This window comes from Eublepharis macularius, chromosome 17 (genome assembly GCF_028583425.1).
Source record: "Eublepharis macularius isolate TG4126 chromosome 17, MPM_Emac_v1.0, whole genome shotgun sequence".
NCBI classification, from domain to species: Eukaryota; Metazoa; Chordata; class Lepidosauria; order Squamata; family Eublepharidae; genus Eublepharis; species Eublepharis macularius.
The window spans coordinates 36,090,256-36,115,835 of record NC_072806.1 but is presented as its reverse complement, the minus strand read 5'-3'; the positions used below and the strand labels follow the sequence as shown (position 1 = coordinate 36,115,835).

General features: G+C 46.2%; 1 protein-coding gene across 1 annotated transcript in view; it reads right to left on the bottom strand.

Annotated features, from left to right (window-relative positions):
- The window catches only part of AATF (apoptosis antagonizing transcription factor), a 107,446-nt gene that overhangs the window by 34,450 nt on the left and 47,416 nt on the right, over positions 1-25,580 (bottom strand). Inside the window, exons 8-9 of the mRNA XM_055000973.1 lie at positions 24,828-24,911; positions 4,695-4,762 (exon numbers count right to left, since the gene is read on the bottom strand). Coding sequence (XP_054856948.1) covers positions 4,695-4,762; positions 24,828-24,911 — 152 coding nt within the window. The remainder of the gene's footprint in view (positions 1-4,694; positions 4,763-24,827; positions 24,912-25,580) is intronic.

Here is a 25,580-nt window from a genome sequence, read left to right as displayed (position 1 = left end):
TAAGTACGGCCTGCCAGGTTTATTCGGCGTTACGTCTGAAACATTATGGAAACCTCTTCTTGCTATAATTTAAGCAGGATGCAGCCCCCAAAAACTGCACTTAAGCAGTGATTACATTGTACATTTATCTGACTTCACAATAAAACAGATTACGGTAATTAAGATTATATTAAGATTGTAGTAATTGGATTTTGAGATTTCCCCCCTTGATGCTGGGTTTTGCATTGAGTAAATCAGGAACAAGCAATGCCAGTTCTGGGCTTAAAAATAAAAATGTTTGTAACTTAGCAGCAGGAATTTTTTCCCCTCCCCACCTTGCTTCTCAGCATATTTTTGGTGAGTACAAAACTGGCACAATAAAGAAGCCAGTCCTCCACTCCTGAGCTGGTAAAACCTGTTCTGACAAGAGAGTCACAGAGCACCAGAACACTTATATGTCAGAGTATGAATATTAGGATCAAAACCCAAAGAGCCACTATTTCCTGGGACTATGTTTCTGCAGTGGGGTTTATTTAAAAGGATGCAAAGCCACTGGGTTGGGTCACACAGCCTAGGGTTTCCAAGATGTCAAAATCCATGCATTTATGACCTGGAGGGATGGGGAGTCGAATTTTCTACCTCAAGCACTTTCAATCAACCCTTCCAAGTTTTAAATGAGGATGGAAGCAGGATGTCTGCTCAGAGATATACTTATAAAGAAAAAAGGGGGTTCCAAAGTAGTAAGAGAAAAGAGCAGGCCTAAGCGAGCTGGCAAGTCACATACAACCAGGGCTTTTTTTCAGGGGGAACGTGGGGGAACGGAGTTCCGGAACCTCTTGAAAATGGTCACATGGCGGGTCCCCCCCCCGATCTCCAGACAGAGGGGAGTTGAGATTGCCCTTCGCGCCGCTTGGTGGCGCGGAGGGCGATCTAAACTCCCCTCTGTCTGGAGATCGGGGGGGGGGGGGGTACCGGCCATGTGACTATTTTCTCTGAGGGCAACCCACTGAGTTCCACCACCTCTTTTCCCAGAAAAAAAAGCCCTGCATACAACCCACTGAGCCTTTGCTGCCTGCCTGGAACTGCAAAAATCAGAGAATGTGTTAGGCAGGTTACAGTCTGTGGCTAGGAAGCTTCCCTAAGTTTAGAAGGTCACAAGGAGGGGTGCAAACAATTTTCATAACAACTCCGGTTTCATTAGGAAGTCCAAGTAACTGTTTTGGGGTGAAATCTCAGACATCCTTTCCCCCTCCCCCAACATTATCAAAACATTGCCTTTAAAAATCAATACCTTTTTAAAAGCACCATTGGTATAAAAAAAAATGGAAAATTTGCTGATTAAAAAACAGTGGGACAAAGCGCAAAAAGTGCATCTTAGTAAAGCTCTAATTGACAGTTGAATGAGACAAGGATAAATACAGGAAGCTGCCAAAATCAGACCACTGGTCCACTGAGGGCAATAGTACCTGCTCTGACAGCCACTCTCCAACATCTCCGGTGGAGGTATTTCTCATCACCTGATCTCTTTAACTGGAGGTGCCAGCTATCAAAACTGGGACCTTCACATGCGCAGTAGATGCTCTTCCACTAAGCCAGAGCCCCTCCTCATGTCAGAATTCTTTCAAGCTTTAATATTTAATACTAAAAACAGTTGTGGCATTAAAACTTTGGAACTCCCTCCCAGGGAGATTTTCCTCCACCCCCCACCCTGCAATGCTGACTTCCGCCAGCAGGTGAAGGGGTTTTTTTTGCTATGTTTTGTATACCCCCAATAACTCCTATTGACTCTCCTCCTTGTTCTTTGAATTGTATATGGTTGGGAACCCTATTTGGGTAGAAAAGCTGCATACAAATGTTTTAAATAAGTGAGTAAGACTTTTTACAGCATATGTCCTTCAAAACAACTTATTAAGCATACAGCAAATGAGCAGATTACAAACACAAAACAGCTTGTTCTTCCCAGTCTTGCTGGCAGCCAACCAAAATCTTTAGAATTTCTACACCATGAATTACATCTGGCCTCTATGTTATTAGACTTCTAAAGATACTTAAACGTGTTTGTTTTTGGAAGATAATTCCAAAAACAAATTTAAAAATTTAAATTGTGAATTTAAAAAAACTTTTGTCCTTACACAATGTTCAGGAAATGGAAAGAAGGACAGACCTCTAAAGAGGAGTATATGAGGGTTACTAGGTACTGCAGATCAGCCATCAGAGAAGCCAAAGCTCAGTATGAGCTGGGTCTGGCCAGGGGGGCTCGCTACAATAAGAAAAACGTCTACAGATATGTGAGAAGGAAACACAAGGTAAAAGAGGCAATTGGACCGCTGTTGGGAGTAGATGGAGAAACTCTGATGCAGGACAGAGAAAAAGCAGACAGGCTTAATGACTTTTTTGCCTCTGTTTTCTCCCTGAAGAACTCAGGCACATCTAGAGATAGTAGAAAATGTGGCAGGACACCTGAGTGGCTAATTGACATTGACAGAGAGGTTGTGGAGAGGCATCTGGCTGCACTGGATGAATACAAATCCCCTGGGCCGGATGGGGTGCACCCAAGAGTGCTGAAAGAACTTCCTAGAGAACTTGCAGAACCCCTGTCCATCATCTTCGAGGCCTCCTGGAGGACTGGGGATGTGCCACAAGATTGGAGAAGAGCCAATGTTATCCCAAACTTTAAGAAAGGGAAGGATGACCCGGGAAACTACAAGCCAGTCAGTCCGACTTCAGTTGCTGGGAAGATATTAGAACAGATTTTAAAGGGATCAATCTATAAGCATCTGAAGTACCACTTAGTGATCCGGGGAAGTCAACATGGTTTTGTCCCCAACAGATCTTGTCAGACCAACCTGGTTTCCTTCCTTGATTGAGTGACAAGCTTACTGGATCATGGGAACTCTGTTGATGTGATTTACCTGGATTTCAGTAAAGCTTTTGATAAGGTTCCCCATGACATTCTAATGGGTAAACTGGAACACTGTGGGCTGGACTATAAGACAGTTCGGTGGACAGGGAACTGTTTAGAGGACCGCACCAAAAGAGTGGTGGTCAATGGCATTTCATCAGATTGGAGGGAGGTGTCCAGGTGCCGCAGGGCTTGGTTTTGGGCCTGGTACTTTTCAATATTTTTATCAATGATCTGGATGAAGGGGTAAATGGGCTTCTCATTAAATTTGCTGATGATACCAAATTGGGAGGCGTGGCAAACACCCAAGAAGATAGAGTTAAAATTCAACAAGACCTGAATACTCTGGAGAAGTGGGCGGCTGTGAACAGGATGCCATTCAACATAGATAAGTGCACAGTAGTACAACTGGGCCACAAAAATATGAAGCAGAAATACAGGACGGGGGATACACTTCTGGGTAGTAGTGTGTGAGAAAGAGATCTTGGAGTAAGAGTGGACTATAAACGAAATATGAGCAGTCAGTGTGATGCAGTAGCAAAAAAGGCAAACTCAGCCTTGGGTTGTATTAAAAGGGCCATTGCATCGAAATCGCAGGAGGTGATAGTCCTTCTCTATACTGTCTTGGTCAGGCCACACCTGGAGTACTGTGTGCAGTTCTGGAGGCCCCACTTCAAAAAAGATGTGGACAAAATCGAGAGGATGCAGAAGAGAGAGACGAGGATGATCAGGTGTCTGGAGACTGAGCCCTACGAGGAAAAGCTGAGGGCCTTGGGAATGTGTTGTTTGGAGAAAAGGAGATTGAGGGGGGACATGATTAATTTCTTTAAATATTTGAAAGGCTGTCATTTGTAGGTGGGCAAGGAGCTGTTCCAGTTGGCAGCAGAGGGTAGGATGCGAAGCAATGGGCTTAAATTACATGCCCAAAGGTACCGGCTGGATATTAGGAAGAACTTTTTCACGGTCAGAGTAGTTCAAAGGTGGAATCGGCTGCCTAGGGAGGTGGTGAGCTCCCCTTCACTGGCAGTTTTCAAGAAGAAGAATAACAATGACGGCTGGATGAATATTAACAAGAAGAGGCTGGATGAATATTTGTCAGGGATGCTTTAGGCTCATCCTGCATTGGGCAGGGGGTTGGACTAGAAGGTCTGTATGGCCTCTTCCAACTCTGTGATTCTGAATGTAATTACAATTGTAAAATCAAAGTGTAAGCTGCCAGATTTAAACATAACCTCATGTAGTTTGAGTTGAGTGCAATTGGACCATTTTATGGAGCTGCTAAGCAATCCTCAAAACAGAGACTAAGATTTTGGAATGTAGCGGCACGGGATCTATATTTCCCCCTTGAAAGTTGAGGTTTGGGGGATTTTAAGAAATTTTTTCATTTTGGGGGATTTTTCTGCAAGCCTGAAAGGGTTCCCGAGGTTGGTGAACAAGAGTCTCCTATCTGAACAACGTTCCTGGAGTGTAGATCAAAAAATCCACACAATGGGGCCATGTACTGAATTCAATATACACACACACGTAACACACTGACTTCAGGTTTTTTACACTGTTTTATTTCTGCACACCGCTTTGAAAAGAGTTTGGCCATGTTGTTAACGAAGAACAGGTAAGCTGCATAACTGTGGACTACTTTGAGGGAGGAGGAACTAACAATATTAGAGGACCTGACTGCTTCACAGTATCAGACTGTGAAGTACAAACGCAGAAACTCCTTAGAACACTACCTAGAGCATGGAATGGCCACCTGAGAATAAATAAACTGGCCATTCCCAAATCACACTACGCAAAATCCCAGCATATTGCTCACCTTCCCATCGCCACTTGGTCATTTGGGTCCAAGGAGCTGGTTTTACGGTCAATAAGTTCACGGAGGAGCTAGAAATGAGAAGAGAGGAAGCCATGTTTAAAAAAACAAGAACATTTTGGAAAAAGCATTGGAAGTTGTAAGGCTTTTGAAAGTCTTAGGGCTTTTGAAAACACAGCCTAATTAAACTCCCCAAATCTTAAACATTTCTAAAGCATCAAGCCACTTACATAAACATTTTTTAGCAAACACATTAAAAGCTATATAGGCACTCTATAAACACAAATTTACAACTAGGGCACAGTATGTTCCTACGGGACAGGAAACCACAAGCAGGCCGTCTGTACATCCCGGGGGGCCACATGCAGATGAATTTAGGCCGGAGTCAGCATTTTTTTGGCTATCGAACCAAATGGGAGATCTCTGTTCACAATTCATATTTAACTCCCAGCTGGTATGCAGGGACCAAAAGCCCTCTCTTCGAACTGTCCATTTAGACAGTAACCTGCGTGAGCAGGGTCCGTCCTTCCATACTACCTTGTGATGATCCAGCAAACACCGAAATCTGCTCCTAGCTGGGCAAAGCAACAATGCCTAAAGCAATAATCATTAGACAGCCAAAGCTCCCAAAGGAAACAAGTAGCAGCACTCCAGTTCAGTGACAGAGCACCTACTTTACATGCAGAAGCCACCCAACATCTAAATGGTCTTGGGTAGCAAATACCGGGAAAGACCTTTCTCAAACCAAGGCCTGGAAAGTGATCGCCAGAGTAGACAAGGCTTTACCAGGTAGAGCAGAGATGTCTGGTTCAGTATAAAGTAGGTTCACATGAAAGCCTGGATATGTGTACTTGGGGGAACTGGAGTGCAGGTCAGTGGTAGAGCATCTACTTTGAGTGCAAAAGGTCCTAGGTTCAATCCCTGGCATCTCCTGTGAGTGATTCCGCACACGTTGGATAATGCACTTCCAATCCTCTTTATAGATCATTTGGAACGGATCTTTTCGTGTGCGGAACAAAAAAATCCACCTCAAACGATTGAAAGTGCATTATCCAACATGTGCAGAATCAGCCCAGGTAACATAAAAGACCTTGTTCTGAGACCCGGGAGCTTCTTTGCCAGTCATAGTAGAGAATACTGACTTTGACAAACCAAGGTTCTGACTCACTCTAAGATGGCTTCATGCATTCTCTCTCACACACATGCTTTGATTTATAGTTTTATCACTGGTTTTTATGGTCTGGTTTCAATGTCGCTTTGCAAGACACCCTGAGCTTTGGAAAGGCAAGGCAGACCCACAAATTAGCCTCTTGCACAGAAATGCTTTGTGGAGCTCCTGAGGGGTGGGGCAGGGGTGAAAAAGGGAAGAGAAAGAGAAGGGAAGAGAAGAAGCCAGACAGTACTCAGGAGTGCAGCACGGAACACAGCTAAGAAGACTTATTGTACTAAGGTTAATTTCAGACAAATCAATGAGTATCGCAGCACTTCCATCAGTATTTTATGATTAGTTTAATCCACTCTATCTGTATCAGCCCAAGATCTTTAAAAGGTCAGGCAGAAAACAGAGGAGAAAGGTGGAGAAGGTATTCATCTCTGTGCAAGTCAGAAGGGGGAATTAACCATCTTAAACCCAAAGCAGGGTTGGCGTCTGGATTAGCAGATACTGGCCTACAGTTCAGTGCGATCCTCCATTCCTTCTGGGTACCTGAGGGAGGCTGCAGGCCCCGTTAAGCTCTAACTAGAAGGAGGCAACGTTATGCCCCAAGTAGGCCACACATGGCGACAGTCCTTGTTAAGGGTCATAAAGATATGGCACCCAGTTCATCTCAGCTTTCATTTTCAAAGGAAGTCTAAGGTCCTAGCTCTCATTAATGGGGCATTAGAAACACGAAGGTACTGCTTGGTCACACATTCTTCCCCCATCTCTCACCTTGCATCCAAATTCTGTAACACATTATGAAGTTTTACAGATATATAAAACTTTTTTTGCATCATGGAGAGCTACTAGGTATCAGGGAAAGAGAACAACTCAGAATGCCAGAGACTTGTGCCATGCCCTCCGCAACCCATGCCAGGCACCAGTCTGGTGTGTGAAATTTTACTAGGCCATGACCAAACATTTATTCTCAAAGTTGTAAGGGCCCCGCAACTTGCTTTTCTGTTGACGCTGTTGGAAAACGTTTCACTGGAAATGGTCATCTGAAGAAGCTGCATGCAGAAAACCACATGACTCGTGGATAGCCCACAGGACAGTCAAGAGCAAGGTTTGCAGCTGAGTACACGCTGGAGACACCACACCCCAAGACACCCAACCACTAGGGATATAAATATCAATGTGTATCAGTTCCCAAATACTCCAGTGTTCCAGGGATACAGATGAGTCAATGTTCTGATATAATTTCCGGCAACACCTACTGGCTACTGCTCATGACGTCACTAACAAGAGACAAAATCCACCTCAAAAATTCCCACATGGGTTTTGCGCTCTCAGGGTCCAAATTTTTTTTAAAGGAACATCTGTACAGGACAAAGACTTCATTGAAAACAGAATGAGGGCCTAGAACATGGATGGATGGCACACCATGATCCATCTTGCTTAATCTATGTAGGTCTGGATCTGGGCAGTACCCAGATGAGAGACGACCTGTGACCCCCATTTATGAAGCCTTGAGTTCTATAATTTTAAAAAAAGGCAAAACAGAAAGACACAAAACAAAACATCTCAACTTCCTCCCCTATAGACACCCTGTCATGACTTTCTATTGTGCAGTTTGACTTGGTGCCTTAAACTCTCTTGTTATTTCATCCTCTGGGTAGGCAACACTGCCACCAGGAATTCAATTCCAGACGAGTTAATTTTTCCTTGAATAATGTGCCCAAGCATTAGGCTCCTTCGAGGGATTATGTGGCCCGGAGGATGAGACTGGGATATACAGAAATCACATATACTCTGGGGTGAACAAAAAAAAACCCAAAATAAATCTTTATGAATACCTGAAGTGTATTGGTTTCACACTACTTCTTAAGCTTGCTGGTTTCAAAGATAGTTATCTATTCTTAAAGTTTTTCCCCCATAGGCTCAATCACACAAAGTAATTTTCCACACAGGTCTTCTTTAAGAGAATAAACGCCACACAGACTTAGATTTATTCAGGCCTTTCCACACAGCTTGACTGATTTAGATAGATTAATCTCTCACTCAGATATACACAGACTTTCTCTCTCGGGCACACTCAGTTTGCCTGACTTAGGCAGAATGAACGTTTTCTCTCAGAAACACACAGTTCAGGCTTCACACAGATTGCCTGACTGAACTAGAATGAGAATCCTTTCAGGCTTCCACACAGGTCGCCTACTTTGACCAGAACAAATGTTTTCTCTCAGAAACACACAGTTCAGACTTCACACAGATTGCCTGACTAAACTAGAATGAGAATCCTTTCAGGCTTCCACACAGGTCGCCTACTTTGACCAGAACAAATGTTTTCTCTCAGAAACACACAGTTCAGGCTTCACACAGATTGCCTGACTAAACTAGAATGAGAATCCTTTCAGGCTTCCACACAGGTCGCCTACTTTGACCAGAACAAATGTTTTCTCTCAGAAACACACAGTTCAGGCTTCACACAGATTGCCTGACTGAACTAGAATGAGAATCCTTTCAGGCTTCCACACAGGTCGCCTACTTTGACCAGAACAAATGTTTTCTCTCAGAAACACAGTTCAGACTTCACACAGATTGCCTGACTAAACTAGAATGAGCTTCCACAAGGCTTTCAGGCTTCCACACAGGTTGCCTGCTTTGCCCAGAATGAATACTTTTCTCTCCACTCAGTAACTAAAAAAACCCCTGCAGTTCACTCCACCTCTAGAGAACTGCTACTGTCCAATCAGATTTCACTCCACTCACACTTCTCAACTCCGCCCATATTCTCAGTCATCTCCCTCACTCATCCCTCTCTTTCCCCCTCAACCCATTCTTCTTCTGTAAAGAAACACACGCGCACTTAATGTTATTACACACCCCCTGCTGTTAACGACATTTAGTCTTATTTTCCTTTGAAGGGTGTGCCTTTTCCCTGATTCTCCCCCTCATCCTCTCCATCCACAGGCACTTTTGAAGGCATGGGCATGCTTCGCTCCTGCAGCAAAGCTCCCCCTTCAGTTACATTTGAATAATTTGTTTCAGGAAGGCAGCCATGTTGGTCTGCAGTAGAACAGCCGGGTTTGAGTCCAGAGGCATTTTAGAGAACATTTTCAGGACGTAAACTTTCGAGAGTCACACCTCCCTTCTTCAGATATTTCCCACTTCAGATACTATTTCAATAATTAGCTGAGCAGGCTTCAGGATGCGGCCACTGTGAACAGAGGGAGGAATTGTACCCCACCACTTTGAGGGGGGGGGGAAGGATAATCCACATTTTAACTTAACGGCAACCACCAGCCCACCATTCTACTGCAGTTTCCAAGACGGTTACCCCACTCCCAACGCAGCAAACAAATTCTGCACATCCATTCCCAAGGAGTATAGCCAGGATCATGCCCCTTCCAGCCCACCACGTCCAACCAGTTCCTTGAACACAACCCTTACTCAGGATTAGAGATGGGCACGATCCGCATTACGATCGGAAAAAACCCACAATAATGACGATCGCACAAGCGCAATCCAACGGATCGTGATTGTCCACAGCTAACGATCCAGCAATCGGAAGAGGCCTGGATCGGGGCAATCGGGCTCGGATCGGGGATCCAGACACTCAGGCGCCAGCAATCTATTCCCCTGGCAACGGAGCCAGGGGAATGTCTGAGCTCTGTTTGCCCTCCTTCTGTCGCCCTGGAAACCCGAATGGAAGCCCAGCTTTCCTTGATCAGCAGGGCTTCTTTCCAACCACGGAGCAGCAAAGCAGTCACCAGTTGGGAGAAGACACCCAGGGGAGGGAGGGGGAAAGGGGTGTTCTGTAGCCATGGGCACTCCAATCTCATCCCTGCAAACCCTGATAGGCAGCTCTGATGGCCAAACACAGACCTCGTCGCCGCCTCCCCGTGCCTGCCGGGGCTGGCGGCCGCCATCATCACCCACCATCCTGCCTGCGCAGAGAATACCAGCGCGCTCCAGTTCGGCCTGGTGGGCAGGCACATGGGGGGTGCCGCTGGCGAGTGGCCAGACCCCCCGTCCCCTGAGGGGAGACGGCTCGTCGCCACCTCCCTGTGCCTGCCAGGCCCAGCGGCCGCCATCATCACCCACCTTCCCACATAATACCAGCATGCCCCGCTTTGGCCTCCAAGATCCACAGCTCGGGAACGGGAGATGATCGGCGCGGATCGTTCATGCAGGATCGTCGTCGCCGCCGATCCACAATCCACTGGATCGTTAACATTTTTTGGATCGCGCCCATCTCTACTCAGGATCATACACCAGAAAGACTGCCTCCCTCCCAGCTCAGCCGACCTGAGCCCTGAGATTGGGCAACGAGGCCTCCCTGGAGGAACTGCTAGTCTCAAAGGAGACTGAGGAGGGCCTTTTCAGCAATCTCTCAACCTATGGAACACACCTTCCCCTGGAAATGTTAATTGCTTCATCACTTCAAGCCTTTCGGAGTAGACTAAATATGTTTTTATCTCTGAAGGCCATGGAACGGCACTGCTCCCACGGTTGTTTGTTCATGACCTTATAGATGGCATGGATACTGCCCCCCCCCATATATCCATATATATCTATTTGGAAGAACAACTAGGAACAGCTCCCCCATCCCTCAATCAATCAATCAATCAATCAATCAATCAATCAATCAATCAATCAATCAATCAATATCTCTCTCTCTCTCTCTCTCTCTCTCTCTCTCTTTTTTAAAAAGACAAGTGTCCTGACTGACTCATCAATACCCAGCCCAAACCCCTAGACCTAGAAACATGAAATTTGGGGAGCACATTCCTTTCATGATGGAAGAGATCTTAAGAAATTCACCCCGTAAGGGGTAAAAAGGGGTCAATTGTGTTTTCCCAAAGGGATATAGCTTCCCTGCATGGCTGGCAGGCTGCTGCCTGCTTGTGCCCCTGCTCACTGCCAGCTCTGCCACTCTTCCCTGATTGGGCCAGCCTTTCAAGGTCATTTGTATATGCGGCCTGGTTGGTCATCACCCCCACATTCTAAAGAGTCTGCCGTTGCTACTGGGAGTCCTTGAATGTGTCCTGAGGTAAAACGCACTTCTTTGTCTTCCCCTCACAGTTCACTCGGGTTGCCAATCTCCCAGTGGGACTCCGCAAAAAAAGAGGTACCCACTCCAAATACAGAATATTAAGGTGCAAAAACACAAGAGTAGGGTGAAATGAGAAAACAATAAGTACCAATTATACAAAGTCAAATCAAGATATATTAATCATACAAAGAGCAAGAATACTCAGAATCAAAAAGTGTCAAACTAAGTCAAACCAATCACACAATGAATCAATGTCTAACAGACAGGCGACCAACAGGTAGGTATATAATCTAATAGGTGCAGCCAAACACTGATCGTGGAGACATCCAACAGGTAAGCTCCCAGAAGATCGTATAGACAGGTAAGTACTGTATAAGTCCTTATTGCATTAAAGAATCTTTGTTGCTTTGTTATAGGTAGAAAATGTGGTAGTGGGATGATGGCAAACAAGCCCCGTGTCGGCCGACATTCAGCGCCTGCTTGTAACCCGATGTTTCATTGTAACAACCTCTTCAGGGGCGAAGAATAAATCCACCAAGCAAAAGTATAACATTTAATAGCACATAGCACCAGTGAATCGAAGAGTCAAACATGGCATCCTCATGGCATATGGTATTTAACTATTTTAAATCCATAACTGGATTTAAAGTAGTTAAATACCATAGCAAAGCACAGGTATCAAGCTAGTTCTCTATAAAAGCATTCCTTTGTGGTTCTAGAGATGAGTATTGGATTAGGATCTTTGAGATGCAAGATCAAATCTCTACTTTGCCAGGAAAGCTCCCTGGGTGACCCTGGGTTCTTCATGCTTTTAGAGCCAGCCAGTGTGGTGCAGTGTTTACAGTACCAGACTAAGACCTGGTTCGAATCCCCACTCTGCCATGGAAGCCACAGAGTGACCTTGGGCTAGTTACCATCTCTCAGTCTTGGCCTACCTCATAGAGGGGTTGTTGTGAGGGTAAGAATGGAAGAGGGGAGAACAATGTAAGCTACTTTGGGTCTCCGCTGTGGAGAAAGGTGAGGTACATAAATAAAGAAAATAAATAAATAATACATCATTATGCTGAGCAATTCTGTTCCACCAGCTTCCATTGAGGTATACAAAAAAAAAGTTGCAAACAGCCATATCAGTAAACCCAAATTCCAGAACAAGAAACAAAATCCATGTAGGGCCAAAGAAAATTACACAAAAAGTTGGGAAAGCTTTTGGGCTCCTCAGAACTCTTCATTTAGATGTTACAAAAACCAAAAAATAACGGAGGGAGGGAAAAGCAGATTTTCCAGGCCCAGCTCTTTACAGACCCTGTCTTAGCACCAAAGGTTGAAAACAGGCTTCCAGTTTAAATGCCACAGGTGTGAGATTACAGCACTTGCATTCTGGAGGAAAGCGGCAAACAACGGTGTATCGTCTCATGTGGAAAAATATAGTCCCACAAGGTCCAAATACCACTCAATGTTGCTAAAGTGCTCTTAGTTACTGTGTGTGCAATGAAGTCAGAGTACAGAGGAAAGGTCTACCACCAGAAATGTAAGTGGATAGGATTACCCTCGGAACTGGTTAAGACATGGGGGTACCACCTCCCAGAACATGTCCCCGTCCCCCACCCCCGTTTCCTTTCAAATACATCATGAAAAAAATTTACAAGACGACTTTGGCACTGCTGCTGAAACTTAAAATTATGTCTTATTTGTCCGTTTGATTTATACCCCACCTTTCTCCCCAATGGGGAGAAAGTCACCCAAAGTGACTTATTTCATTCTCCTGTTCTCTACTGTATCCATACAACAACCACCCAGCGAGGTAGACTAAGCTGAGAGGTGGGAGATAAAATGAAATATGAGCTTTGGTTTTTTAAGGAAGTCTAATCTTTCTGGTGAGAGATCCTTGATGGAAGAAAGAAAAGTTTTAAGAACTTAAACTGTATTTCTTTAATCTCACCTCCATCTTACTTAGCTCCCTCTATTGAATTTTACTGCAAGCTCCTTGGGGCAGGGATTTGTCTTTTCACTTGCTTTGTAAAGCGCCATGCAGATGATGGAGCTACAAAACCATGGAGACAGGGAAATGTTTTTCCCTGTTCATGGACAAGTTGGTCTCATAGTCTTGCCATGGGTCTAGGTGAGCAGGTTCTCAGGGCACCTCCCAAACCGGCACAGAAACTCAAAACCTCTAACTTTAAAAAAAAACTGGCACTGCATGAAAATGCAAGTCTAGAATTAGGTTGCTGGAGCAAAAAAGAACAAACCTGGAAAAATCAAGGCAGTGCAAAACTCTACAGACTAGTACACAGTGACATTAAAGCAAACAAGCTTCGGTTGCTGTTTTTATTTTAAAAAGCATGTTAAAGACTTTTTAAAAAGAAAAATGTATAGACATTTTCTCTCCATTACTGACTCTTCTGTACTGAAATCACTTTTTTTAAAAAAACAAAGAAAGGCAATTAAAATGCCCCCTGTGATGTTTTCTTCATTTGCTTATTCCCCCCTCCCCAAATTATTATTACTGCAGCAATTATGTTCAGAGCCGTTAAGGGCCAGACAGGCCGCTGCTTTGTTCTTGAAGGGACTGGGGGTGGGGGAGAGACAGAAAACCCAGCAAGCTCTTCTCTCTGTCCTGTTTATCTGATAGATTGTGTGCCAAGAAGGTGTTGGGGAATCAATCAGTTTATCTCTCCCACTTCATCACAGTCACTCCTGGCAGCTAAATACAAGATCCACGTTGAGCCTTACACCGACAGACGACACAATAAACCTGTGTAACTCCAATGCTGCTCTGTAAACACTGCCCTTCAGGGTTAGTGGGGGGCGGGGGTGAGAAGCGGCCTTCACATCTTCCATTCAATATCACAGAGTGTCAGAAGGAAGATCAGAAGGCGCCGTCTGAAGAGAGGCCTGCATTCTGGATCCTATTCTACACCACCAATGGTCCAGAACAGCGACCAACTAAAACATGGAAGAGGGCAGAGGCCAAAACCGTCCCCTCTGTTTCAATCCCCCCAGCAATTCAAAGGTACATTGCTCCTGAATATGGAGGCTCCACATAGCTTTCTACAGCCAAGGTCCACTGATGGGCCAGTCTTCCATGATTTGTTCTGAACTCTTGTTAATGCAATCTCAACTAAGCTCAATCTCATCACCGAGCAAGGCAATACGTCCTTTTGTCCCCCCACCTCCCAATCTGCTACCCATCATCTCTGCTGGGTGCCTGAGCTGTGTGTGTGTGGGGGGAGGGGTGAGATTCTGCACCAGAACAACCCAGCCTGAGAAAATAAAACCCTCACCAAGCCCTGACAAGATTTCATCAAGTAGTTTTGGCTGCTCAAGCCTATCTTTATATCCATAAGGACCAGAATTTTGCTTTAAGGATGGTGGATTCTGCAAACCAAACAGTCCCCTTTGCAGAGAACATCTGTTCTTAAGCAGAGTCTTCGTTGGCATAAAACACCACCAACTTTTTAACAACACACCCACAATCTCTTTCCTGCACAGCTACAACCAACGTTGATCCTGCTGGCCTAGACAAGAAGTTTGGAATTCAAACGCCGCTCATTACTTATTTAACATGGCTTGGTTTAGCCAGCAGGATTCTGGAGTCCTCCTTGTCTATGGAGGGCCAGATCGTGGCTGTGGCTCGGGCGGCCTTTTTCCACCTTTGGCAGGCCCGGCAACTGGCACCCTAACTCTTGGCCCAGGACCTAACAACAGTCATCCATGCAACGGTCACCTCCAGGTTGGACTACTGTAACTTGCTCTACGCAGGGCCGCCCTTGGGCTTGATCCAGAGACTTCAACGGGTCCAGAATACTGATGCATGTGTCCTAACTGGAGCTTCATGTAGGACACACATTACACCTACCTTGCAGCAGCTTCACTGGCTCCCAACAGAATTCCAGATCCGGTTCAAGGTGTTGGTTCTGACTTATAAAGCCCTAAACGGACTGGGACCAGCAGACCTAAGGGGTATCTCTCCCCGTATGTGCCCCAGAAAGCGCTTTGTTCAACTGGAAAACATCTACTGGTGGTCCCTGGCCCTAGGGAGGCTCAGCTGGCCTCTACCAGGGCCAGGGCCTTTTCAGTCCTAGCCCCAACCTAGTGGAACTCTTGTCTGAGGACACTTGGGCCCACCAGGATCTTGTATCATTTAGGAAGGCCTGTAAGACAAAGATGTTCCGCCAGGCATATGGTGAAGGCTAATTTTAGTCCATCATTGCCGAGCCTTCCACCGGTCTCCCTCTATGAGGGGTTATGGTCCACTGCTGGCTGCCCCCAAAAGGGGTACAGCAGTCTATCTGTCCGCTATTACCTCCCCTTTTTGCATGCCGATGGGCAGGAGTGCAGGACTGCCTTGTCTTGGAATGGTTTTATTGATTGCTGTTTTTATGGTGTGATTATTGTTTTTATGGTGTATCAATGTTGTACCTCGCCCTGAGCCTGCTTGTGGGGAGGGTGGGTTAAAAATATAATTAATCAATGTGGCTTGGTATGTAAGTTTGGGGCTTGGGTCGGTCCCGGGTGGATCTAGAAATGACCTCTCTACTCTTCCCTGTGCATGAACATCTTCACTGGTAGACATTGCTGGTTTCTTTGGCACTCCGTCCAAAAAGGCTCCCTACCCCTAACCCTGGTTCGTTGATGAGTTAGGTTTCTTGAATAAGAAGTTCTTCGTGGCTAACATGCAGGCCTCCCCGTTAGACAAAGACAACACTTCCGAATACCAGTCCAAACAGTTCCCAGATTTGAAAAAGCGAACATTTTAAGTCATGATTATGGTTACAACAAAGCAAACATTGGCAGGGAACAATAACCTACCAACCAGCTCAGTCTAGCTGCCTCCTTTTTTTGTGGGGAGGGGGATCTTCACTGGCCTCCCCTTTCCTACTTCACAGCAGATAAAAAGAGTGACGGAAACCAGGTAGGAAGGGGCAGTTTGCTCTCCCTCCTGATGCATCAGTGCATTTATTTAACATAGTGCAATTTTTATCCTTCCTCCAAAGAGCTCAGGATGCTACGCAACTGGCCTCCCCTCTTCTGTATTTACCAGCTATTTCCACATGGGTCATAAGTGTCAGGTTCAGGGATGCTGGGAAATGGGATTTTTCCTGCTTCCCCACAACATCATGAGGCATTCCTCAGCTTTCCTCCGACGCTTCTGGAAGCTGCTTGGCTATGAAGATTGGGAAATATTGCAGCGAAGATTGGGGTGGCTGCCTTGTGTCTGCAGTGAGGTATTCCGATTTTCCAGCTATTTTTCCTGTTCTTTTTCACTACCACAGGGGGGATTTTTTCTTTTTTTAACTGGCGACTGAATTGTGTTATAGCAGTCTGGGTTCTCTGAATTCCCCATTTTCACTTTTGTTAAAAAGGAGATCTCTAGCCTCTTTCATTGCAGAGATATACCTTTCCCCTTATACCTCTGCAACTAAAAAGGTTAGAGGCTTCCCCCCCAAAAAAAATTAAAGCCGAGAATTCAAAGAATGTCACATACAGACTGTTATAACACTGAAATAATATAACAACATTCAATTGTGTTTTTTCCTAAAAACTGAAAAAGCCCCAGTGTTGCAAGACTGGGGTGGAGGTGGGGGGACGGAGCAGGGAAACCTGATCCCTGGAAGCCCCTCATCAGCCACTGTGCTGTATCAACAGAAACAACAGCAATGGGAAAACCATAACCCAAGTTTCCAGAGCCTACTCCTGGATTTTAATTACTACACCAAGGTGGTTCTCTGATTAAAAAGGCACCGTTATCTACCTTCAGGCTGGAACTTAGAAACCCTACTTTTTTGTTTTATTACTTAGTCAATTTCTACCCCAGCTTGAGCAGATTTTTTTGGGAAGTCCCTAATAGAAGGAGGAAAAATAAAAATTAAACAGATAAAATGATAATACTCAAAATAATTAATAAAATTAGTCTAACAGCAAAAACCTATGCCATGAAAGACCTCCACCTGAGAAACCCTGGAGAGCCACTGCCAGTCAGAGTAGCAAGACTGACCTGGATGAGCCCAGGCAGGATTAGGCAGCTTCGTGTGCGTTTGTGAGACCTTTGATCAGCCACACCCTCAACACAACTGTGGTGACTCACCTTGGCAGGGGGTTCAGGGAGCAAGGATTCTGGTTGGGAAGCACAGCACCGTGGACTGCAGCAGGAGCGGACCTCCAGGAGCGGCTGCAGGAGCCTAGGCTCGGGCAAAAGCCACAGGGGCCGAATAGCGTGAGCACGCCCTAGGTGGCCAAGCCGGAAGGGCACAGGGAGAGGCGAAGGGAAACACTGGGATGCGCTGAGAGGGCGGCGTCCAGGCAGAAAGTTCAAAAGGGAGGTGGCGGCAGAGAGGAAGCGAGTGAACGAGGGGCAAAGTGCGAGGAGGAAAGCCCACAAACGGAGGAGAAAGGAAGTGAGGCTGCGAGGGGGTTCCGGCGAGGGCCAAGGGCTGACACCCCGACAGCAGAGGCTTGCCTCCCCGGGCGGAGAGCCAAAGGGCACGGGCAGGCTCAGGACCCCCAAGCTAGACAGGGAGGCAGCAGCTACGCCACTGAGAGGACCAGGAGGGTCCATGGAATCCCCACCACCCCTTCCCCTCACAGACAGCCAGGGCTTTTTTTCAGTGGGAATGCGGTGGAACGGAGTTCCAGCGCCTCTTAAAATGGTCACATGGCCAGTGGCCCCGCCCCCTGATCTCCAGACAGAGGGGAGTTTAGATTGCTCTACAAGCCGCTCCAGTAATCTAAACTCCCCCCTGACTGGAGGGGGCGGGGCCACCGGCCATGTGACCATTTTCACCAAGGGCAATTTAAACTTTAAAAACCTCCCCCCTTGTTCCAGCTGACCCAAAATGACGTCGTTGTGCGGTCTTGAGCTCCACCACTGAGTCCCACCACCTCTTTCCCCAGAAAAAAAAGCCCTGCAGACAGCATACAAGAGAACTCTTTCCTCACAGAGCATGGCCAGGTTGATGACAGGAGCACGCCCAGGTGAGGTCGGCGATGAGAAATCAGAGATGGGGCAGGGCCACCGGCCATGTGACCATTTTCATCAAGGGCAATTTAAACTTTGGCAGGTTGATGACAGGAGCACGCCCAGGTGAGGTCGGCGATGAGAAATCAGAGGTGCTGACAATGCAAGTCAGAGCATCCTGCCTCTGAGGCCTGGGAAGAATGTTCACAACAGCCTACTGAGGGGGGCTGGTGCAAGGATGAAGTGGCGAAGAGGAGCCGTGTACGCTGACCCAAGTTTATTCCTAAAGGACAACGATCCGCAATCTAAAGGTTTCAGTGCAGAACAAGGAATGCGCTTCTCGCCACACGTGTAAATGTGCTTCAAGAGCTGGGTTGTGCGGTTCATCCCTGCCCCCTGTGGTAGGAAGGGGACTAGCTGGACAGCCTGTGGGAGAATCCAACTCCACCGTTTTGCAAACACACCAGTACTGATCCCCAGTTTTTTTGTGCATGCGTGCGTCTGTGTGTCAGAGATGGGTTTAAATCTACTTCTGAACTCAGCAGGGACCCGTAAAGAACACACTGCAGACACGGCCAAATCTTCTTGTTAACCAAGAAAAGTGCCACATTTTCTTCATTACTCATTAAGAGAAGCCCCCCAAACCAAGCTTTAAAACATGCTATTAACCATCTACTCAGCCATTCCAAAGACACATGCCTAGGATAAGATTATCGTATTGTCATTAACCTAAAGGGGACGGTTGGAGGCATCTCCTATTTCTGAAAAAAACCCTCTAAACACGTCTAATGAGAGCCACGAGATCAACTGTCCATATTAATTGCTCACCAGTTTAATTAAGGTAAACCGGCTTGTCAGACCCTCCCCCTCCCCATTTTTCACCACGGTTGAGTTTCCGGGATTTGTCACTGCTCTGCTATAGAACACATTACCAAAAGAAAACTTCAGTCACATGTGAAACACAGCAGTTGCTGTCTTTAAAACTCATATGTGCTCCTCCCCATCTATTTACAGTCAAGGCTGGAATAAAAACTGCCTTAGGAATGAAAGACCCTTGGCTGGGTCACATCAAAGACACAATCTATTGTAGCATTCTGTTTCCGCAGTGGGCACCCAGATGCTAGGGGTGTGTAGTTCATTTTGGTGGAGTTTGCAGGACAAATGCCACCTCCAGCCCCCTGGACAGCTCCAAGATATTTTTCCCCATAGGGAATAATTGAGAGTGGGTGGGGCACCTTCCTTGATGGCCCATAAAATTGGCCCACGGGGGTCCAATCTTCATGAAACTTGGGAGATCTTTAGAGGACAGTCAGGAGTAGCTTTCCGCCAAATTTGGTGAAGTTTGGTTGAAAAATGACTCCTTCAGCTCATCGGATATCTCCCAGAGTGAATTTCCCACAGAAAACAACTGCCGAATTTTTTGGAAATACCCAAACCGAATTAGAGAATCAATTCGGAATTCAGGGAATTCCCAATTTTTCCCCCTCAGATTCGATAAAAAAAAAATCAGATTTACCGAATTTTGGGGGGGGTGCACATCCTTACCAGACGCCTCCAGTTTGACCCAAGCACGACAGCCCTTCTGCTGCTGTTAGTGCCCAGGAACCGCCGTCTATTCGTTTTATTTACTAAATTTGTATCCCGCCTTTCTTCCAACCTAAAATTCAAGGGTGGAATTGCCACGAGGCTCTCTGAGGCCTCCCATTCAGGCACTGATTAAACCAGGCCCTGCCTAGCCATGGTATCCACATCATGTGTCCTTAGCCATAACAGCCAAAAATCTCGATGGGCTCAAAGTATGATCTAATGGCTTTTCACAGACATATCTGCCACCACAAACTTTCAAAACTTTGTACGGGAGGGGGCCATGGCTCAGCAATAACACCTATGCTTGGAAAGCAAGAGGTTCTAGGACCAGTCCCCGGCATCTCCAATTGAATGGACTTGGGTGTTGGGAAAAGCCCTTCTTACCGAGAGCCTCTAAGCAGACAACACCAAGCTAGGCTGAACAACAACCTGAGCCAATACCGCACAGCTTTCATACATGCAACTGGGTCTTTTCGATGGGGAGGGGCCACACATAGCAACTGATAGAAAAGACCCTTTTCTGCCTGACAAACAACAAAACAACAGCAACAACTGAGCTTATATACCGCTCTTCTAGACAGATGAGTGCCCTGCTCAAAGTGGTGAACAAAGTCGGCGTTATTATTATCCCCACAATACAGCTGGGGAGCTGGGCTGAGAGGAGTGGCTTGCCTGAGGCCCTCTACTGAGCTCATGGCAGTAGTGGGATTCGAACCAGCAGAGTACTGATTTGAGGCCGAACCACTTAACCACTGTGCTACAGTAAAAACACAGTCGACTCTGTCTGATGCGTCAGCTTTCTACACCCTTAACTAGCTTCTGAAAGGATCTAAGGTAACGGCCATCACAATGTCTTACGCCAGCAATTCCACTAAATTAATTATGCAATCTGTAAACTGCTGGCTTCCGTCTGCCCTGAGCCCACTAGCGATCTATTTCATTGCATGATACACACAGACTCACAACCCAGTTTCAGTACGGAGAGAAAAACACCGGTCGCCCCGCTCTTTATGGAGGCCATAATTATATAAAGCCCCCTTCCCCCACATCCAGCCTGATGAAGTGCTCTGGTAGACCCTTGGAAGCTTGCACGCTGTGGTGTGTCGATTTTGGCTGGTCTTAGCTTTTGTTTTTTGGTCTTTTCCTTAACCTGATGCAGCTACCTGAAACCTCTACGTTTAAAGCGGCAGATACTTCCTTCTGGGCACACTTTTTCGCACTATGCGTGCGCACGCTTGATAGATGTGCAGGGACGTAATTTAGTTATGAGCCAAGTAAAAACAGAAAGAGACAGACCGGCAAGGCATTCAGGGGACGGTCTAGGTCAACTCTAACCAGCTGTGCTCCTGCCCCAAAGCAGCTTTGCAGCCTGAGCTCCCTGCCCTGCTGAAGAAAGGAAAGCCCTTTATGAAGCCAATTTAATTGGAAGGTGACAGAAAACATACAGCTGCTTTTCCCCTTCAGCGCTGCCTTACTGTCGAATAAGGCTTCAGTTCCAATCTCTCTGCCAAATCCTACTCAGTGGAAGAAAATTAACCAGGTCAGTGGAATGGGTACTCCGCGGTGTCTGTCAAGGGGGCTGGGCATCTCCTCAATTACTTGGACACAATGAAGTGGTAATCTTTACAGATCCACACTTCCAAGTATCATATTGGGGACGGGAGAAAAAGAGAAGGCGGGGGGGGGGCGGCAACGGGAGGGAAATAAGGAGAACGGCAGTGACAGGAAGGAAGTGGGAGAACCGGAGGGGAGAGAACGGAAAAGGAGGTCTGCCCCACAGCACAGCAGTTGTCCGCACATTGTGTACGAAGGACAGAAGGAGAAGCTGTTACAGTCCACTGCCAAAGCCAGGTGAGAGACTGGCACTGCCACCCTCCCGTACACCATATTTAGAGACAGTGGGGCTTCCAGGGAACCAGCCCGTTGCCTGCTGAGTTGCCAGATGTTAGCACCTGGGGGGACAGGCAAACACACCCTCTTCCCCATGCGCAAATGCAAGTTTAAACGGCAGCAATACATTTTCACATACTTAAAAAAATTTAAGGGGTAGAGAAGGCACCCATTGGTCCTGCAGGTTTATCGAAAGGGCTCCAGGGCAGCTGCTGCGTTCCCTCTCCCCCTTGGGGAACCGCAACGCCTGGCAGCTCCATTTGTTTAAACTCAGGTGGCTCCTTTTCCTTCTGAGACCTCTATTAGTTTAAGCTTTAATTTAGATTAACCCTGGCATCCCAATTAACTGGGGAGGGGACGAGAGAGACATGACGTATTGGAGCTCTGAAACTGGAAAGCAAGACCAAAAACCATTTCAGAACATTTGATTTTGAGGGTTTCCGAGCTCAGCCACCCACTCCCCGCACCCACATTCCCTCTCCCGCCTCTGCCCTCTCGAGTCAATTGCATCTCTCTTTGTTCCACTGTTTTATTATTAGCACGGTGTCCCCATGCCGATTGCCCTTCCAGGCACTTGAGCACAGGGTGATTAGTACATTTTTGTCACACTCCAGCATTATTTGCGACTCCTCTAGAGTGACGTCTTCCTTGCACTGGAATAAGCCAACAGTAAGCAAATTCTGGAGTTTCCATTCCTGCTCCCCATAGGAACCAAAGTCTGTGTACGTATTCCACCACACTGTCATTTCTATTTAAAGTTTTCTATCCATGTGGCTAGGGAAAAGTAGGTCTGAAAAATTTGTAAGTGGTCTAAGTTCTAGCCCAATCCAGTCTAAGTTATGAAGTCAACTCTGCTGTGCATTTCTGGGACACTTTGGGCAGGTCATTCCCCACTCCCATCCACACGTGCAAAAGAGAATCATCATAAAAACTTGCAAGGTCATGTTTAGCAAAGTGGGGGGAAAGTATAAGCCAACACACAGCTGAGAATACTTAAAGCCCTGAAATTAACAGTCTCTCTACATAAAACCTCTTATACGAGAACGCTCAAGGGTAGAGAGACGCAATGTTATCCGGGAAGCGTAGTTTAAATTAAAATTTAAGTTCAAATTTCACCTCTCTACAGAGCCGGCAAAGATCGCTCCTCAATGCATCTTAAGCGCTTTTTGCTGTGCACTGGGTGGAAAAGATTGTCTCTTCACTTCTTGTTTTAGGTGGGTAGATACTAGGGACAGGTGGTTTTCCGGAGTGGAGCCCTATCTGTCGCAAGACTCCCTCCATCCCTTATCTATCCACCCAGCACTTATCGTAATGGGTGCTGAATAAAATCAGTTTTATTTGCCCAGGCATTAACTAGCATGGGGAAGAAATTTAACTTTGGTTGCTGCGGAAGTTTGTGGTTTGATGCCTTTGTTTTTCATTGATTCTATACTTTGGTAGAGATGTTTCTGTACCTCTAAAGCTACCTTGTTGATTCAGGTGAAAAGTTGACAAATAATAGGAAGATTTGAAGCCCTGCTACCATTTGAAAGGGGAGAGAGGTGTTATTTCTATCTCTTTCCAGCCAAACATCTGACTTGGCAAGATTCTAGCTTTTGAAAAAACGGCTCGACAACAACACTGTGATAGATCAGGCCAGCCCCCCCTTAACGCTTCACAATCATAAAACCAAGAAAGAGAAAGGGGTGGCTGACAGGAGACACTGAGATCGTCAGAGCGGCATGCCGGCTTGAAAAAAGAAAGCAATCTCCAAACAGAGATCATTTTTTTATCACTGTTAGCAAGAAGCATATTACTTACTATTTCAAAAACTCAAAGGTTTAATCAAAAAGAGTCCAGTAGCACCTTTAAGACTAACCAATTTTATTAATAAAATTGGTTAGTCTTAAAGGTGCTACTGGACTCTTTTTGATTTTGCTACTACAGACTAACACGGCTAACTCCTCTGGATCAAAGGTTTAAAAATCACAATTTAAAACGTATCAAATAAAATAATACCTCAGATACCACCACCTACCAATAGATTTCTTGCAGCATCTTCTAAAAGTTTCTGGAGTTGGCACCTCCTCATTTCCTCAGGGATCCCATTCCATAACGTGGGAATGGGATCCCTAGCACAAATTTTATTAGTCGTATAAATTAGTCTTCTAGATGCTACTGGACTCTTGTTCTTTTCTACTGCTACAGACAGACTAACATGGCTACACATCTTGATCTATCTCCATAACGTGGGGGCTAAATTATGAAAGGTGCAGGGTCTTTACATGCAGAAAGACTCAAGTTTAATCCCCAGCAGTTTAAAAAGATCTCAAGACAGCAGGCACTGGTCAAGACCTCCTCCCTCCTGAGCACAACTGCCTGAGTAGATGATTTGGAGCTAGATGGACCACTGGTTGGACTCTGCATAAGGAGCACATATATGGAATCCCTGCATGCATATACGTATACATATCATCTCTTTTAATATCTGTGGATGTGTATGTGTACATATGCGCCCACAAGAAACTAGCTGCCTAAATTCTATCACATTTCCATATGACCCAAGAGAATAAGAAGGATGGAGCTGTGCAGATGAAAGGTGGGGCTACATAAGGAACATCTTGATCGTTTGGAGGGGGTGGGGAAGTGAGGGCAAAGCTTAATCCCTCCCTGCCCACAAACGATGCCCCAAGAGTGCTCCCCCTTTCACTTCTTCCCATGCATCAGAATGAACTGCAGAATACATCTGAGGAAGCGAGCTTGGACTACGCAAAGATTACGCTGGAATAAATGCTGTCTCATCTCCAAGGTGCCACCGGACTTATGTTCTGTTTTGCTACCACAGACTACCATGGCTACCCCTCTGGGAATCTGAGTTCCCATTTACTCAGACAGGGTCACTGCTATAGCTAAGAACAAAATTATAATTTACAACATGTACACCCTGAGCCTCATCAGGGCCAGCAAAGCAGTGCCCCCCCCCGCCAGCCCTACATTGGGAGACCCAGCTCTGGCTGTTCGAGTCCCCATGTGTAGAGGCAGCGCAAGGCACAGTGCAACACTTCTGTAACCTCCCATGCTGCATGTGCGTTTGCATGTACGCATGAGCAGCACTGCTATGTGCTGTACAATGAGCCCTGACTGAGACTCCAGGGGAAGCATGTGCAGCGTGTAACTGGGATTCTGATGCACACATGCACTGAGCGTGGACATGAATGTGCTGCACTGTGCCACCCCAGCATACTGCATGCGCGCGCGCGCACACACACACACACGCACGCGCACACACACAGGCTGATGAGCATTTTGCAATAATACTGGTTAAACAAATTAAGGACATTAAAAGACATCTGACAGCACACCTGTACTTCTGAGAATTTCTTTCCCAAATGCTCTGTCAGATGTGATCTCACACAGCAATTTATTTGCATGGAATGCTGAGCCAATTCAATAAAGCTGAAGGGTCAGGTTTTCAACACGGTTAGTTTGTGTGAATGTCCGCATTCCACAATCCCAATAGGGCCTCACCTGATGGTAAAAGTCATCGTCATCAAAGACCTCCTCATCCAGGTCTTTGAGGTGGGCGTTGGTTGCAGCTAGCGGAAAGGCCTCCTAGGAGGACGAGAGAGAAAAATACATTCGTGAAGATTCCCCAGGGTAGAATTTGAGCTTCAAGGTTCCTTCTCAATGCCTTCTGCAAACACAGAGACTTACTTCAGAAGTCAGCAACTGGCAGCCCCCAAGCTAAATCTACCCTTCTCCTTAAGTGGTCCCTTTGGCCCACAAACTGCCAACCTCAAAACAGTTTGGACTTGCAGCAAAAGAACAATGGGGCATCTTAGTAAACCAGTGTGGTATCACGGTTACAGTGTGGGAATAGGACCTGGGAGACCCAGGTTCAAATCCTTACTCTGCAGTGGACCACAGAGTACAGGCCAGTGACCACAGGCCAGTCATTGTCTCTCAGCCTAACCTACCTCAAAGGGTCGTTGTGAGGATAAAATGGAGGAGAGGAGAATGATGTAAGCTGTTTTGGGTCCCCAATGGGGAGAATGGTAGGACATACTTGAACTAAATTAAAAGATGTGGAGATGAAGGCTCAGCCCTTTTCTTGGCTGGAAAGGACACCCCCTTCCAGCCCGACATTGATGGCAACTGGATGAGTGACTTACCCTTCCTCGCCCAAGCAAGCACTGAACTATACTGATGCTGTATGTTTAAAAGGCAACTTTGTCAAATGTTTGGCTTTATCTTTATGCAATGTAAAAAAAATCGTGGTTA